Below are 14798 nucleotides of genomic sequence, written 5' to 3'. Positions count from 1 at the left end.
TTCGGAAATCTCTTCCTCCAGCTCCTACACTGAGTTAAAATAACTGCAGAAAATATGTGGAAGAATACAGAAATATGTTTAATACTTAGTATCAAACCAAAAAGTAATATAAAATTACAAAACTTCTTTTTTTTCATGCACAGGCTTTTTCTGGTAAGGACCGCTGGGATTGAACAGAAGCTTCCGGTAAATAAGGGCCCCGTCGGCAAGACAGCATACTGCTGTCACAAGTGCAAACACCTGGAAAGAAAGACACGCGTCACTGCCCTAACCATGGTCCCCACTCGTGTCATTCACACAAGTTTTAAGTGGTCTGCCCACCAGATTACTCTCTTGCTAGGGTACTCGCATTGCTCCCTGTGCTTCATCTAATACTAACATGGAGAGACTTCAGAGATCATCTTATTCTCCTCATTGCTAAGTTTTCTAAATACTTGCCTATAGAAAGAGAAAAGATAATTTAAGTGAGCTGAAAAATACTAAAAGCAGTGTGGGCTCTGAAATCCATACTTGTTTGCTTTTATCTCTTGACCTGCTCTTGCATGTATTCTTTTAAGCCCTACTGAGGATATTTAGTTATTAATATTTCTAACCCCAGTGTTCAACTCTGACTTCTCTACTGACAAACTCTACAGAAGAAAAGGTCAAAGTTAACACCAGCTCAATATTAAATCATGGGGACTGTAGCTCCAGAAAACTGGAGTTAATAAGATGATCCAAAGTGAACTCTCAAAGGCTAGGCTACATCTGCTTAAGGGGTGAGATTCTAAATAGGCCTTAAGAAAGTAAAATTAGATAAAAACAATAAATAAGAACACGTAGGGGCCTTCAGACACTCTGATGGCTATCTGAGAGCTGGTGTCGGGGGTGGGAGAGGCGGATGTCATTCCTTGCATGCTGTTTGGTCAGCTTCTTCCAGTGGTCAGGAAGTTTGGCTTCCTGGCTCCAGACATGGCTCTCACAGTCTACTTTTCCACCCAGAGTCTCAAGCCACTGCCTCCTAGGTTCTGACCACACTGAATACCTCCTACCAATATTTTCATGACTGGCACTCTGTATACTATTGGCTCCTCTACCTGGAACCTTTTCCCTTTTTTCTCCTTTATTCTCAGCAAACAGCAATTCCACTGCCAGAGGGGTAGTTTCCTCTTTTCTGCACCCTGCAGCTCCCTGTCAACAGCTTATATACAGCGGTTTCCACTTGTGTCTCCTGTGTTAGGCTCTAAGCAACTTGAGGACAGGGCTCACACTCTAGTCAGTGCTGTCTGAAAGCAGCATAATGTGAGTCACCAATGTAACATAGCCACATAATTAAAGATTTTTTTAACAGCCACATTATAAATGTAAAGAAAAAAGTCGGCTGGGCGCGGTGGCTCACGCCTGTAATCCCAGCACTTTGGGAGACCGAGGCAGGCGGATCACGACGTCGGAAGATCGAGACCATCCTGGTTAACACGGTGAAACTCCGTCTCTACTAAAAATACAAAAAATTAGCCAGGCGTGGTGGCGGGATGCCTGTAGTCCCAGCTACTTGGGAGGCTGAGGCAGGAAAATGGTGTGAACCTGGGAGGCGGAGCTTGCAGTGAGCTGAGATAGCACCACTGCACTCCACCAGCCTGGGCGACAGACAGAGACTCCATCTCAGAAAAAAAAAAAAAAAGAAAAAATAAGTCACAGATTTTAATATATTTAGCTCAGTATATCTAAAATATTATCATTTAACATGTAATCAACAAAGTTATTAACAAAATATTCTACATTCCTTGTTGAGGGTAATAAATCTTTGAAATTAAATGTGTATTTTTATACTTACACCTGATCTTGATTCAGACTAGCCACATTTCCAGTGCTCAGTAGCCCCATGTGGCTAGCAACTATGGTTACTATACTGAATAGCACAGCTCTGTATTTTGTCAGCCCCTGCCAAAGTACACTTAAGTAATGAGTAAATGAATGAATGAGTAAAAAAGTGAATGAAAGTAAATCCTATGCCTGGTCCTTCCTTCTTCATAGTAGGAAGATGAGTATTATCTTCAAAAACAACTGGGGGAAATTGATACAGAGCTATCTCATTTCTAGAATAATTCTGACTCCTCATGAAGTTGCTCAGGGCCTAAGGGAGATGAAAATCATGGGTTCTGACATATATGGCTGAGAGTTCTCCTAAGTGACCCATACTATGAAAGAACATGGAAGTAGGAAGATTTAAGAACTTTCTAATTCAATTCTCTAGGTCAGAACCTAGAAAAGCTAAATGATTTTGAACCTTGTATGAGAAATCTTAGAAGAATATCAGATAGAACTATAACTAAATTACTTGAGTCATATTCTGGCTTTCTTTCTAGGATGAAGTCTGATGGAATTGATCTGCTTCTCTTCAAGCAGGGTTCAAAATGATCCTTTAGTTGCAAGGTGCCCTGCCAATGTTCTCTTACCGTAAGGACATCATCTATTATATTCTATCTGAAGGATCTGAACAAGAAATAACTGAGCTCAAAACAGTCTGTCTCATCTTAACAGATGGTATGTATCCTTTTCTATAAACGGGAGAGCTATGAAACTCATCCATCTTTTTGTTTTGTTTTGCTTGACATCAGGTTTCTCAGAGCTAAGTGCTGTAACTGATTCCAGTAGCTTTTGTCAGTCTAGTCTAGCCCTACGTACCTATAAGAAATCTGTAGGAACCCCTTTATTGGGTTAATTTGGCTTCTAGTATAAAATCATACTCCTTCACGTTAATCAGGGCAAGCATTCACAGACAAAAATATTAAGACGCTAAGCACTGTATATTGGCCTAGGAACCTCAAGGATGAATATAGTATAGCTTTCTATTCTTAACATCTGTTTTCCAAATAAATTTGCATTCTGATAAAACCTGAAGAAAGAAAGCAGGAAGACTTCCACTTACCCCTCCACCAACTGTCAATGTTGTGGTTTCTGGTATCAGTGCCAACACAGATACGATGAGCATGAATACTGTTGTTACCAGTGAGTTGATAATATCCTAAAAACACACAATAAAGCTGAGCCTTACATGAAGACTACCAAGCAATGCTAAAAAAAAAAAAAAAAAAAAAAAAGTCAGCAGGCAGAATGCACTGGCTCCCGCCTGTAATCCCAGCACTTTGGAAGGCGGACAAATCACTTGAAGCCTGGAGTTTGAGACCAGCCTGGCCGACATGGTGAAACCCCATCTTTACTAAAAAAAACAAAAATTAGCCAGGCATGGTGGTGCATGCCTGTAATCCCAGCTACTTGGGAGGCTGAGGCACAAAAATTGCTTGAACCCGGGAGGCAGAGGTTACAGTGAACTGAGATCACGCCACTGCACTACAGCCTGGGCAACAGAGTGAGACTCTGTTTCAACAAAAGGAGTCAGCTTCCTAAATATTTTGAAAGTTTCATTTTATTAAACAAATTTATTTAGCATCTATCTTTCAGGAAACCAATATGTCACAGTTAAATGATACCTAGATAGTATCTGGTCTATAATGACACCTAGTGGTTTTCTTTTACCTGTGATATGCCAATCATTTACTTAAAAAGCTTTTTATTTCTTTTTTACTTAACATAAATGTAGTTGAAGGGAAAACTCATCTGATTAGGAAATAAAGTAGATGATGTATTATGTAGAAAGTTTAAGGTAGAAGGGGTGCCATGGGAAGTAAAAATGCTCATTTTCAATAACGTAAGAAAATGCAGAGTAGTCTACATTGTATATCAAACTTTAAGTTACTAAATGCAATTAATGCTGGGCGCTGTGGTTCATGTCTGTAATCCCAACACTTTGGGAGTTCAAGCCCAGCCTTGCCAACATGGTGAAACTCTGTCTTTATTAAAAAATACAAAAATTAGCCAGGCATGGTGGTGAGCGCCTGTAGTCCCAGCTACTTGGGAGGCTGAGGCAGGAGAATTGCTTGAAGCCAGGAGACGGAGATTGCAGTGAGCCAAGATTGCACCACTGCATTCCAGCCTGGTGGAATTTTTTTTACACCGTCTCAAAAAAAAAAAAAAAAAAAAAAGGCAATTAATAAAACTTAAAATAGCACACACTTAAGAGAAAGTGGTAATTTTCAGGAAACCCCCACAGACATCTCTATGCAATGGATGACCAATTATGTTATTATTGCTGATGATATAGCTCATTCGCTTAATACTTTTACAAAGTAAAAATTAGTTTCATTCTTAACTGTGACGTCAAGAAGTGCAATTTTACATGTTTAAAATGGATGTGTAGCATGGGAAAGGTAAACTGTCTAGTTGAGAAAGGTTCATGTATGTTTGCAGATAACCACAGGCAGGAAGGAATAACACAAATAGCAAACTGCAAAACCCTGGTAATTTAGAAACGCAGTTATTAGAAAGAAAGTAGGAACAGGTTCAATGGGGGTAGGGCAAGATCAGATATACTTAGGAAGAAAAAAGTTCTCATTTGTAGGAGATACTGAGACAACTATTCTAGGTTAACTCTCTTCTGTGTTGGATATTTGCTCTGCTTCAAAAGGCAACAGACCACACTCCTACTTCAGACAGGCAGCCTGCCTCCTGTGAGCAATCTGGGCAAGTGTTTATAGATGGCTTTGGATCAAAGCGGTGTTCTAGGGAGTGCAGAGAACCACAGGGGAAAAAAAAAAAGATATGCCTGCCCTGGAACACCAATGATCCTCAAGAGTAATTTAGACCATTTCTTTTATATTAAAAATGAAACATTGATATGCCACAGAGTAGAATGTAAACTTAATTACAAAAATAGGGATTTCAAAGGAATTCTGAGCCTATGCTTAGATACCTCCTCAAAGCCATAGGTTGACTGGTTTTTTGTGTTTTCTGTCATTTGGGGCTCTTGGGGGGAATAATCAGAGAAGGCCTGCTCTATAGACTGTTATCAGGGACAACAACTTTGGGACAATTTGAATGGAGATGACCAAGCCCTCTCCTAGTTAGCAAAGGCAGTGGCTAGCAGATGGAAGTACTTATAAGTTACCTTTTCCCCACCTACAGATTAATTGGAACAGTCAGCCATCTCTGTGTCCTACACTTTAGGTAACATCCCCAGGCAACTTCTCCACCTGTGCTCTGGCTCCAATTCCACTCTGCAGGGACCTCACTCTGTTCATTACTTTTATTTGTCCCTGGCCATATTTCCTCAATTCAGAGATGACCCCTCTATTTGTCTCTTTCCTTGCCTGCTCAGTCCCACAACTTTCCTGTCACTTGCCCACTGGAGGCAAACTCCTCTGGAAAAGGTCACCAGGGGGCACAGAGAGAGAGAGAGAAAGAGTGTGTGTGTGTGTGTGTGTGTGTATACTTATCTTTCTGTTTAAATGTGTCCATTCTTCTTGAAATGTATTCCCGTCTTGGCTTCGGTGACACCAGTCACACTTGGGTGCTCTCCTGCCTTTTCTGGCCACTCCTCATCTCATATGTTGGCGTTTCCCAGTTTTACCTTCAGCTCTCTCTACACTCTCTCTGAGCTATTTTGGCCAGTCTGAGCTCAGTTAACATCACAAGGTGATGATTCCTAAAGCTGCAGCTCTAGCTCCTCTTAAGTTTCACACCATTTCTGAACATTTCCATATAAATATCCCATAAGTAACTAAAATCTAGTATTTATCAAGCTAAACTCATTACATACTGCTCTCCTGCACCCTTCCTTAAACATATTCTTCCTCTCTCAGTATCCTCTCAAGACATGGAGGCTGATCATCTGATCATGCCACTCTCCTACTTAAAAACCTCCAAAAACTCCCATTAGCCTTTGGGTTAAAGGCCAGAGCACACAAACCCTTGTATGCCCTGACCCTGTTGTCACAAAACTCACTCTTGCCCCAGCTCTTGTTCACAACTCAATACCCAACCATTCAGATACACCTGCAGGTCCTGGAGGGTCATGCTCTTTCTCCACCTAGACCTTCACATATGCGGCTGCTTTTCTAACAGAAAAGCACTTTTCCTTCCCTGTACCAGTCATCTGCTAACTACGTTTCATCCTTCAGCCCTCAGTTTGGGCACTTTTTCTTCACAGCCTACTGTGATTTGGTCCCTTTCCCTTGCTGGGTTGCATCCACGCCATCCTAGGTGTATATCTATCACAGCACCTATTCTCTGTGTTGCTTCCTGGGTGCATTTAAAGTTTCTGAGGTACAAGGTTTTTGTTTTGTCTTACCAAAGAACCAATTACAGAATCTAGGATTAGCAAATACTTAACATTTGCTGAATAAATAATTTCATTAGATCAAGATCAGAAAGGATTCTGGGTTTCGTAATGGAGCAAAAACTTAGTTACCCATATAACACCCCATTTCTAAGAGATACAATATCAGTAAAGTTTGATCCTTAGAGGTTTGGGGACTATTCCTTTCAGTGTGCTACATATAAGCTACTCTCTCTCAGTGTATTCTGTTACACTCCCGGCTCCCAGTTTATTAGTGGGACATGTAAGAAACTCCAAGGAATTATGTTTGGAAAAAAAGAAAGGCTAAAATGTGTTAGTTTTATTAAACTCTAGAGAAGCAGAGTGTGAAGAGCAACTATACAAGACCAAGAGGATGTGGACCAGTGTTCATTATCCTCTTGAAGAAATCCTTAGAAAAATTTAGTTTAACCCTTTCTGCCACTAAATGAGGGCCAACTGAGGAAGACTTTCTAATCTCTTCTCCTAGACCTCTCTAGGAGAGGTCCAGCTCTGAAGTGTACATCAAGTAGTTTTGAGAGGAGAGGTTCTATGAAGATCCTATTTCCCAGCTTTTCCCTTTTAGGACTTTTAAAAAGCTTATGATTTGCCTGAAATGCTTGCCACTGGCCTTGAAGGTGGTTCCAGAAGGTACCATTTAAAGGCATGCTTATGGTTTAAGAATACCTCTAAAGTCTTTTCTTGTTAATAGGAATTATCAGCTTGGATATTAGCACTGGGGCATCCAAGAGGATGAGACCAGTGCAGCCGAGGAAGACATGGCAGCAATCAGTCCAGCCAAAGAGGAGAAGGGCAGCAGGGGGATTTAGGAGGGAGACCTATGGAGACAGGATGCTGGGAATGAGACTTGCAAGAGGACAGAGGAGAAGTCACTAAGTTTTTCTTAGAATCAGCTTCTAGTCCAGGCTGAGGGGCTGCATACATCTTAACGAATAACTTCAATCTGCCCAATTTGACAGTTTTCAGAACCATCTGGGCATTCCACTGGGCAGTTATTCCCAATGATATGAGTATGGCAGGTTACAGTCTATATACTATGAAATATAAGAGGTGCTAACATTATTTAGTAATAACTACAGATATTTTCAAGTGAGATAACATTGTACTTTAGCCTCCCCAATTAGTTTGATTTTCCATTTAGTGACCAAGGATGTGCAAGGATAGACACTTGTGTATCTGTCTCCATCTCTATCCCAATTTTGAGGCCATATTAACATGCATTCAAATAGGTAATAAAGATTAAGAATGCACTATAATTTTATTAACATGGTCCTAAATTTAAATTTCATTAGAAGATCTATCCAAGTGAATTCTAACAGAAGCGTCAGCCACATCTACTGATAGATGGTGCACAGAGAACTTATGCTCTGTGGCTGTCCTGCATCCTTGAGACCCTCTCCCAAGGCAATACAGGGCACATTAGCAATGGGTAGAGCTCCTCCTTCCTAAGCCTAACAGAGATTACCTTAAAGGTTTAAGAGAAGCAAAAAACAGAGTTCATTAGAATATCTCACTATGGTAGGAAAAAGTAAAATTTAAGATGAAACTGAACACTTACAAGCAAAGGCCAAAATAACCACTTCATTAATCGATCAAGTCTGAGTATATATAAAAGTATGAAAAATAAGATAACGGTGACTTCAAATCCAGTGATAACAATATATGGTTCAGGGGCTTGTGCGATGATAAAAAAGGTCATAGATGTCACAGTTAGTGCCTAGAAGAAAAAAACCCACGATTTATTCAGTGACAATTGAATACAAACTTAAACTGTAAAAATGACAATTTCTAAAATAATAGGCTGGGCACAGTGGGTCATGCCTGTAATCCCAGCATTTTGGGAGGCTGAGGTAGGAGGATCGCTTGAGGCTAGGAGTTCAAGACCAGCCTGGGTAACATAAGGAGACCTCATCTCCAAATAAACAAAAATAACCAGATACTGGGGTTTCTGTCATATACACACACATATAAAACAGCCATGGCTAAAGTGTATGGATATTGACTTCTCTTTGTTTTTTAGAGGACTGGGTATTCCTCTCTGTTTTAAGTCTAATTAATTATTCCTCTTGTGCTTCTGACACCATCACTTCCCACATCAGTTCTCTTGATCTTTTTCCACCAAGTACCTCTGTTCCCTCTTGTACTTTCAATCCGTCCTCTGCTAGCTCCTTTTCCCAGCATCCTAGAAACATCTCAGGTGTCTTCTTTTAAAATACACACACACATACTCCTTCCTTTTATCCTGCTCCCCACAGAAACCCTTGTTCTGTTTTCTACTGTTGTTATGCTTCTTCAAAAAGTCTATATACTGGCTGTCTATAATTTCTTACCATCCATTTATCACTCCTTAATTCTTAACAATCTGGAGTCTACTGTCAGATTTAAACTTAGAATGTTGCCATGAAAAATACTGAGGAGCAAAGTTCAAAACAAATTGTCCAGGCGGGCACGGTGGCTCATGCCTGTAATCCCAGCACTTTGGGAGGCCAAGGCAGGCAGATCGCCTGAGGTCAGGAGTTTGAGACCAGCCTGGCCAACATGGTGAAACCTTGTCTCTACTAAAAATATAAAAATTATCCAGGTGTGGTAGCAGGTGCCTGTAATCCCAGCTACTCAGGTGGCTGAGGCAGGAGAATCGCTTGAACCCAGGACGCGGGGGTTGCAGTGAGCTGAGATCGCGCCACTGCACTCCAGCCTGGGTGATAGAGCCAGACCCTGTCTCAAAAACAAAAACAAAAAAAATTGTCAGAGAAAAACAATTCTGATGTTTAATAGCTTTATTACCAAAGTACCATTTTTTACACAATTACACCTAAACAATGCAATCAGAATCTATGCTATTTTAAGTGAAAAAAACAAAAAACAAAAAACTCTGAAATTTCTTCATTTCCAAATGAAGATACAGAACATGGCACTGTTAAGTGAAAAAAATAGCTGGTGGGTCCCAGGGGAGTTCTGTCAGTGTTCTTAGGAAATAAAGCTCTCTCCAAAGCTCTGTGTTTTTGGTAAATGGTTTGGTCAAGAGTCTTCCCTGGCTAGACTTTTAAAATATCCTGTCAGCTGGTAATATATACATACTCATTTTAAGTCCATACAGGTTATTCATAATTCTTCCAATTACGTTATTAGCATAAATATGCCTTCTTTTAAACTTCTAAATTGGTCAGTTTGATTACAAATAACTAGTTACTAAGTAACTTCATTCTTTATAATTAATATAATTACTATTAGCAACACATCATCTCAAACTACTCCAATTACTCTATTGGACCAAGGTCTTCAGCCCACAGATTATGAAATGAAGGGCCACTTTTTCAGTCCCTATCCTCTGTAACCTTTTTGCATCATGGTAATTTGCACTGGTGATTACTCCATTTCCTTAAAACTTTCTATGGTTTCTGTCAAACTGTGTTCTCCTGTGATTTATATTTACAGCTCTTACATCTTTCCTAAGCTCCTGGCCTTTGTTTCCAGTTATCTTTTACATATCTCACTAATAATATCTCAGACATTACGACTCTATGGATATTGCTTTTGCTAACATCAGTGATTTCAGAAATACTAAATTTAATGAATGCTTTTTTCTTTTTTTCCAGTACTTTGAGCTGCTGTTTTATAATGAACATTTTTCATTCCTTATCCTAGTGGACCCCTATGACGTTATTGCCATTGGCTGTCCTTCCCTTACTAGTGTTTTCTTTTGGCTCCCGTGTCACTTCTCCGAGATTTTAAACCTCTGCGACTGTTCTCTCTTGGTGGGTTCTTCTCCTTTTATTCTCCCCTGTAAAATGCTGTCATTCTCATTCCACTCAATGAGTCTGGGTCTCTAACCCAGGTCCATTCTCCACATTTCACACCAAGTAGCCATTTAGAATCCCTATCTGGATAACCTACAGGAATCTCAATTCACCATGTCTAAAACTGAAATCCTGTCCCTTCCTCCTGGATTCACAACCTCAACTGGTGGTACCACAATCTACCTTATCACCCATGCCAGGAACCTAAGATCACTGTTCCTACCCATTTCCCAACTGATCAATAATCGGGTCCTGCTGACTTAATGCCTAAACATTTTGGGCACTCCCTCCTCTTCATCCTTACAACTACTGCCTTTCAGCATCTTTTCCATGAACTATCATGACAAAATTTCTAACATGCAAATTTGTTTACGCATTTCTTCATCTATTTAAAATTCTTCAATGGCTCTCCATGGTCTTTAGAGCCTGCTTCTCACCATGTTTTCAAGATCTTCCACAATTTGGCTCCTGTCTACTTCCTGAGAAAAGACTTGCTTCACAATTTAGCCACATGAATCAAACTCCTGATCCTTTTTTCACATTTGCTTTACCAACAGGCTGTCTCATCTCAGTGGATGGCAACTCCATCCTTCCAGTTGCTTAGACCAAAAACTTTAGAAGCTGTCTTGGACTCCTCTTTTTCCCCACATCTGGCTCATCAGCAAATCTTGTTGGTGCTACTTTCAAAATATTATATCCCAAATGTGGCCACTTCTTATTACCTGCTATGCTACCACCAGCCACCATCATCATCTCTTGCCCAGATTACTGCAATTGGTCTCCTTGGTTTTACCTTTGCCCCTGCAGCAATTCCCTTCTGTCCTTTCCTACCAATCTACTGTTAACATAGCAGCTAGTATATTTTTGTTTGTTTGTTTGTTTTTGAGATGGAGTCTCACTTTGTCACCCAGGCTGGAGTGCAGTGGGGTGATTTCAGCTTACCTCGACCTCTGTCTCCCCGGTTCCAGTGATTCTCCTGCCTCAGCCTCCCGAGTAGCTGAGATTACAGGCATGCGCCACCACGCCTGGCTAATTTTTTTTTGTATTTTTAGTAGAGATGGGGTTTCACCATGTTGGTCAGGCTGCTGGAACTCTTGACTTCAAATGATCTGCCTGCCTTGGCCTCCTAAAGTTTTGGGATTACAGGGTGAGCCACCGGGCCTGGCCTAGTGTACTTTTAAAATGTAAGTTAGATCATATACTTTACTTAAAACCTTCCTCATCTTCACTTACTCACCCCAGTCCAGTTAGGCTGGTTTCCTTGCTCTTTCTTGATGCCTTCCCACACATTCCTGCCATAAGGCCACTGCACTGGATTTTCTCTGCTTCAAACACTCTTCTTCCAGGTATTCTCATAGCTAACTCCCTCATCTCACTCAAATCTTTGATCAGATGTCATCTCAACAAAGCCTAGAATTCTATTCATTACTGCAACTTTTCTCTGCAACTCCTTCCCCACCTTACACTCCCTTACCTGGCTTTTACTTTTCTCTTGTTCCACTGCACATACCACCTTCTAGAATACTAAAATTTATTGTGTTTGCTTCCCCTGCCCTCCCATCCCAATAATGTGTACTCCACGAGGGCAGGGATCTTTGTTTTTTTTCACTAGTATTTTTCAAGAGCCTGGAATAGTGCCTGGCACATGACAGGCATTACACAGATTATCTGTTGAATAAATGAGGTAACACTCAACTTCTTATATTTCTCTGCATCAATTGTGCTATTTTTTGCCTACATGCTTTTACTCAGGCGGCTCTTAGATCCAACCCTAGATTGCTCTAGGAAGAGCTTTTTTCTGACACCTCTCCTTGGTTAGATGCCTCACTTCTGTGTTCTATCTCCACCTTATCACGTATCTTAACTATCTGCTCATGTGTCTGTCTCATCATTAAACTGAAGAACTCCATGAGTCAGAGATTTTTGTCCTGGTTCGTCTTTGCTGTTCCAGCTCCTAGCCCAGAGTTTGGACCATATTAAGTATTCAAATGGTTTGTTGAGGGAATTAATATGTCAAAAACTAACCATTCTCACAGGACATGGTTCCCCCTTCAGTGTTCAAGATCTTTCCTTTTTCAGTGTTCAAGATCCCAGACCTTCTGGTCACTTTTGCCCTGAGTATTTACTCCCAATCAAAAGTTATTTCTCCTTCCCTCAACTCCAGAGTGGTTTTCTAAACCTCTTATGTATCTCAACTTACATGATATGAAAGCTACTTCTCACAATCACAGACTTTTGGTGTGAGAAGGATCTTATATGCACTTTGTTCAACCCACTCACCTTAAGTTTGAGTCTCCTTTATAACATCCTCACCAAGTGCTCACCTATGCCTGGTACTTTTGTCTGGGAATGTACTGCCTTCCCAAGTGGCCATTTAGTTTTGGGAGCTCTCCCAATATAAGATTCCTCCTCACATTAATTGGAAATATTTTCCTTGTAACTTTGAACTATCTCCATTTTGCCTCTCCCATGTCAACTCTTTAAAACTTAAAACGATTTATTTTTTCCTTCCCTGTAAGGTTTCTCTGTGAATTCCTTCAATGATGAGTTTCTAGAATAGATTCCTTCAACTAGGATAGTTTCCACTTCTTTAACTAGCTAGGTCACTTCTCTCCAAATGATCAACTTTGTCCAAACCTGTTCAGAAGCGACTGCAGTACTCCCAGTAGGAAGTCTGCTCCTAGAAAGGAGCAGTTCTCTCCTTGTCCTGGTTCTGGGCTGTATCAGCCTTGAACTCAGTCACATCAAATGTCTGTCTCACAGAAGTCCACACAACATTCACCGAAACCCCTGAGGCTTTTTTTTCCTTTCAAATCTTGTGGGCTTCTGAGACGTATAACTGCAGTTGTCTCGCCTGGTAAGCTGGGTACCCGGTTTGTGGGTCCAAATGTAGACCATTTGGGTAGATCTGATTTTTAATTTAAAAAAAGTTTTTTTTTTTTTTTTTTTTTTTTTTTATAAAGAGGCAGGACCTCTGTCGCCTAGGCTTGTGTGCAGTGGTGCGATCAACGTTCACAGCAGCCTCGAACTCCTGGGCTCAAGCGATCCTCCCGTCCCGGCCTCCTAAAGTGCTCGGACCACAGGTGTGCGCCACGGCGCCCCGCCCTCTCTGGTTTTCATGAATGAGTGTGTCCCTAAACCCTCCTAAGGGGAGGACAGTGCCGTATCTCTCTCCTTCTTCCCCAACGAGGCCATGCCTTGCCTTTCAATCTTGATCAAAGCGAGGTTGAAAAGCAAACAGGCGTTCAGCTTTGCACTTCATACCCACATCTCCCGCCCCCTAGCAGCTTCATCAGCCTCCCGCCCTCCGCGGCCCGGCCTCACCAGCCGCAGCATCTTCACGTGGCCTTTCACACTGAAGCAGAAGGGGCGATGTTTTATTTTCGGCTGCACGTTATCCATCGCGTCTGCAGACCCAGCAGCTACACTTCCCCTCAACTCTTCTCAGCAGGCTGCCCGAGTAGGTTCTGCGAAGCAACAGCAACCGCCACCGCGGCGGAGCACCGCCCTCCCCGACTTCTCGCCCAGCTCGGCTTCGCGCTCTCTTGCGCGCATGTGCACGGCGCCGCAGTCGCTCTCGCGCATGCGCCCCAACGGGATCCCGCGGTCGTCCACTCTGGCTTGTCCTCTATTTCAGTTATCGCGTAGCACGTTAGTGGACCTAGAGCTGGACACATATTAGCGGACCTAGAGGTGGGCACGCCGGCCAGCGCCCTGTTAGCCCGCCGTGTTCTGGCCTGGCGTAAATGACGGCAGCACTCCAGCTCTCCTGAGGAGTCTTCCTGTCGGGAAGTCCTCCCAGGGTTGGGAGCAGAGGAGAGAGAGGGGGGTCTAGAAATGGCGGCCCCATCATCCAACACCTTGGGCATTGTGAATATCACCTCCTTAAAGGGGATCTCCTTTGGTCATCCCGTCTAGAGCAGCCACCATCGCTTCTCAGCGTTTATTGCTGGTTGATATATATTATAAAAATACAAATTCCACAAAAGCAGGGACTGGTCTTCTCTCCCTGCAGGGCCCAGGTTCTGGCACATAATTGGTGCAGAATGTGTGCAGCCTCAGGTCCTATCCAAGCCCCCAGGGCATCACAGTCTGGACTTGTTCTGCATATTTTTACTTTTGCCTCCCACTGGTACTAGTTCTTCCGTGGAACAGCCTGAGTCCCTTCAGATACTTAATGTTTTCTCAAGTGCTGCCATGAAGCCAGAGCTCCACCATCTTGGGGCATTCCTTTTTAGGGATGGGAAGTATATGTCGCTCCTTTTATGTGATTTAAATTCTATCTTGGATAATTTGGCCATCACCCTAGTTCATTCAGATCTGTTTGGATCCTGCCTATCTCAGCTTCAGTCCATTTCATTCCTTTAAATCTGATCAGCAGTTACCTCCAACAGCTTCATCACAAATCACTCACAAAAATGGCCTTAATCCTGAAGTTTATTTACGGAGAGCACACTTGCTAGGTATGCAGGAAGCACAAGATGAGGCAACAGATCTAGAGGCAAATGACTTCCTTCTTCCTGCCTAGTGGTGACTGCCAGCATCATGCCCTCCCGGGAGAGGTGAGAAACCCCTCCACGCAAGCACTGGAACCTTCAGAGTCAAGAGTGGCAACAGCTCCGGTTACTGGACCTGGGCCTGTTGAATTCTAATACTCTGTGATTCCACATCTGGGCTGAATTTTTGCTGAGTATGATGGAATTTACATGCTTCCTCCCTAGCCCCTACTTGTCTGTACAGTTGGAATATTTGGTTGCATCCTCTGGAGGGATCTAGTACGTTTAGAGTCTAGACGCTGGAACTGTCAA

The 14798-nt window shown here is 42.1% G+C and overlaps 1 protein-coding gene across 2 annotated transcripts; it reads right to left on the bottom strand.

Annotated features, from left to right (window-relative positions):
- Positions 1-55: 55 nt before the first annotated feature.
- On the bottom strand, positions 56-13656 carry CKLF (chemokine like factor). Of its 2 annotated transcripts, XM_054453793.2 has the most exons (4): positions 13315-13656; positions 7752-7910; positions 2909-3004; positions 56-240 (listed from the first exon to the last, which is right to left on the bottom strand). In XM_054453793.2, exons 1-4 carry the CDS (start codon positions 13390-13392, stop codon positions 115-117), a joined length of 459 nt encoding a protein of 152 aa, XP_054309768.1. In that variant the 5' UTR covers positions 13393-13656; the 3' UTR covers positions 56-114. The 2 variants fall into 2 exon arrangements, with proteins under 2 accessions (XP_054309768.1, XP_054309769.1); XM_054453794.2 differs by lacking the exon at positions 7752-7910 and having other exon boundaries at positions 13315-13562.
- Between the last annotated feature and the right edge of the window lie 1142 nt (positions 13657-14798).

The sequence above is a fragment of the Pongo pygmaeus genome, chromosome 18 (assembly GCF_028885625.2).
Source record: "Pongo pygmaeus isolate AG05252 chromosome 18, NHGRI_mPonPyg2-v2.0_pri, whole genome shotgun sequence".
NCBI classification, from domain to species: Eukaryota; Metazoa; Chordata; class Mammalia; order Primates; family Hominidae; genus Pongo; species Pongo pygmaeus.
This window is presented reverse-complemented; position numbering and strand designations above follow the sequence as displayed.

Excerpts from the sequence above, each read along its gene's own strand:
- CKLF (XM_054453793.2), bottom strand. The coding sequence starts at position 13,392 with ATGGATAACGTGCAGCCGAAAATAAAACATCGCCCCTTCTGCTTCAGT. Across the intron at positions 3,005-7,751 it reads GGTTATTTTGGCCTTTGCTT|GATATTATCAACTCACTGGT; the intron begins GTAAGTGTTCAG and ends GTGTGTTTTTAG. Across the intron at positions 241-2,908 it reads CATTGACAGTTGGTGGAGGG|GTGTTTGCACTTGTGACAGC; the intron begins GTAAGTGGAAGT and ends CTTTCTTTCCAG.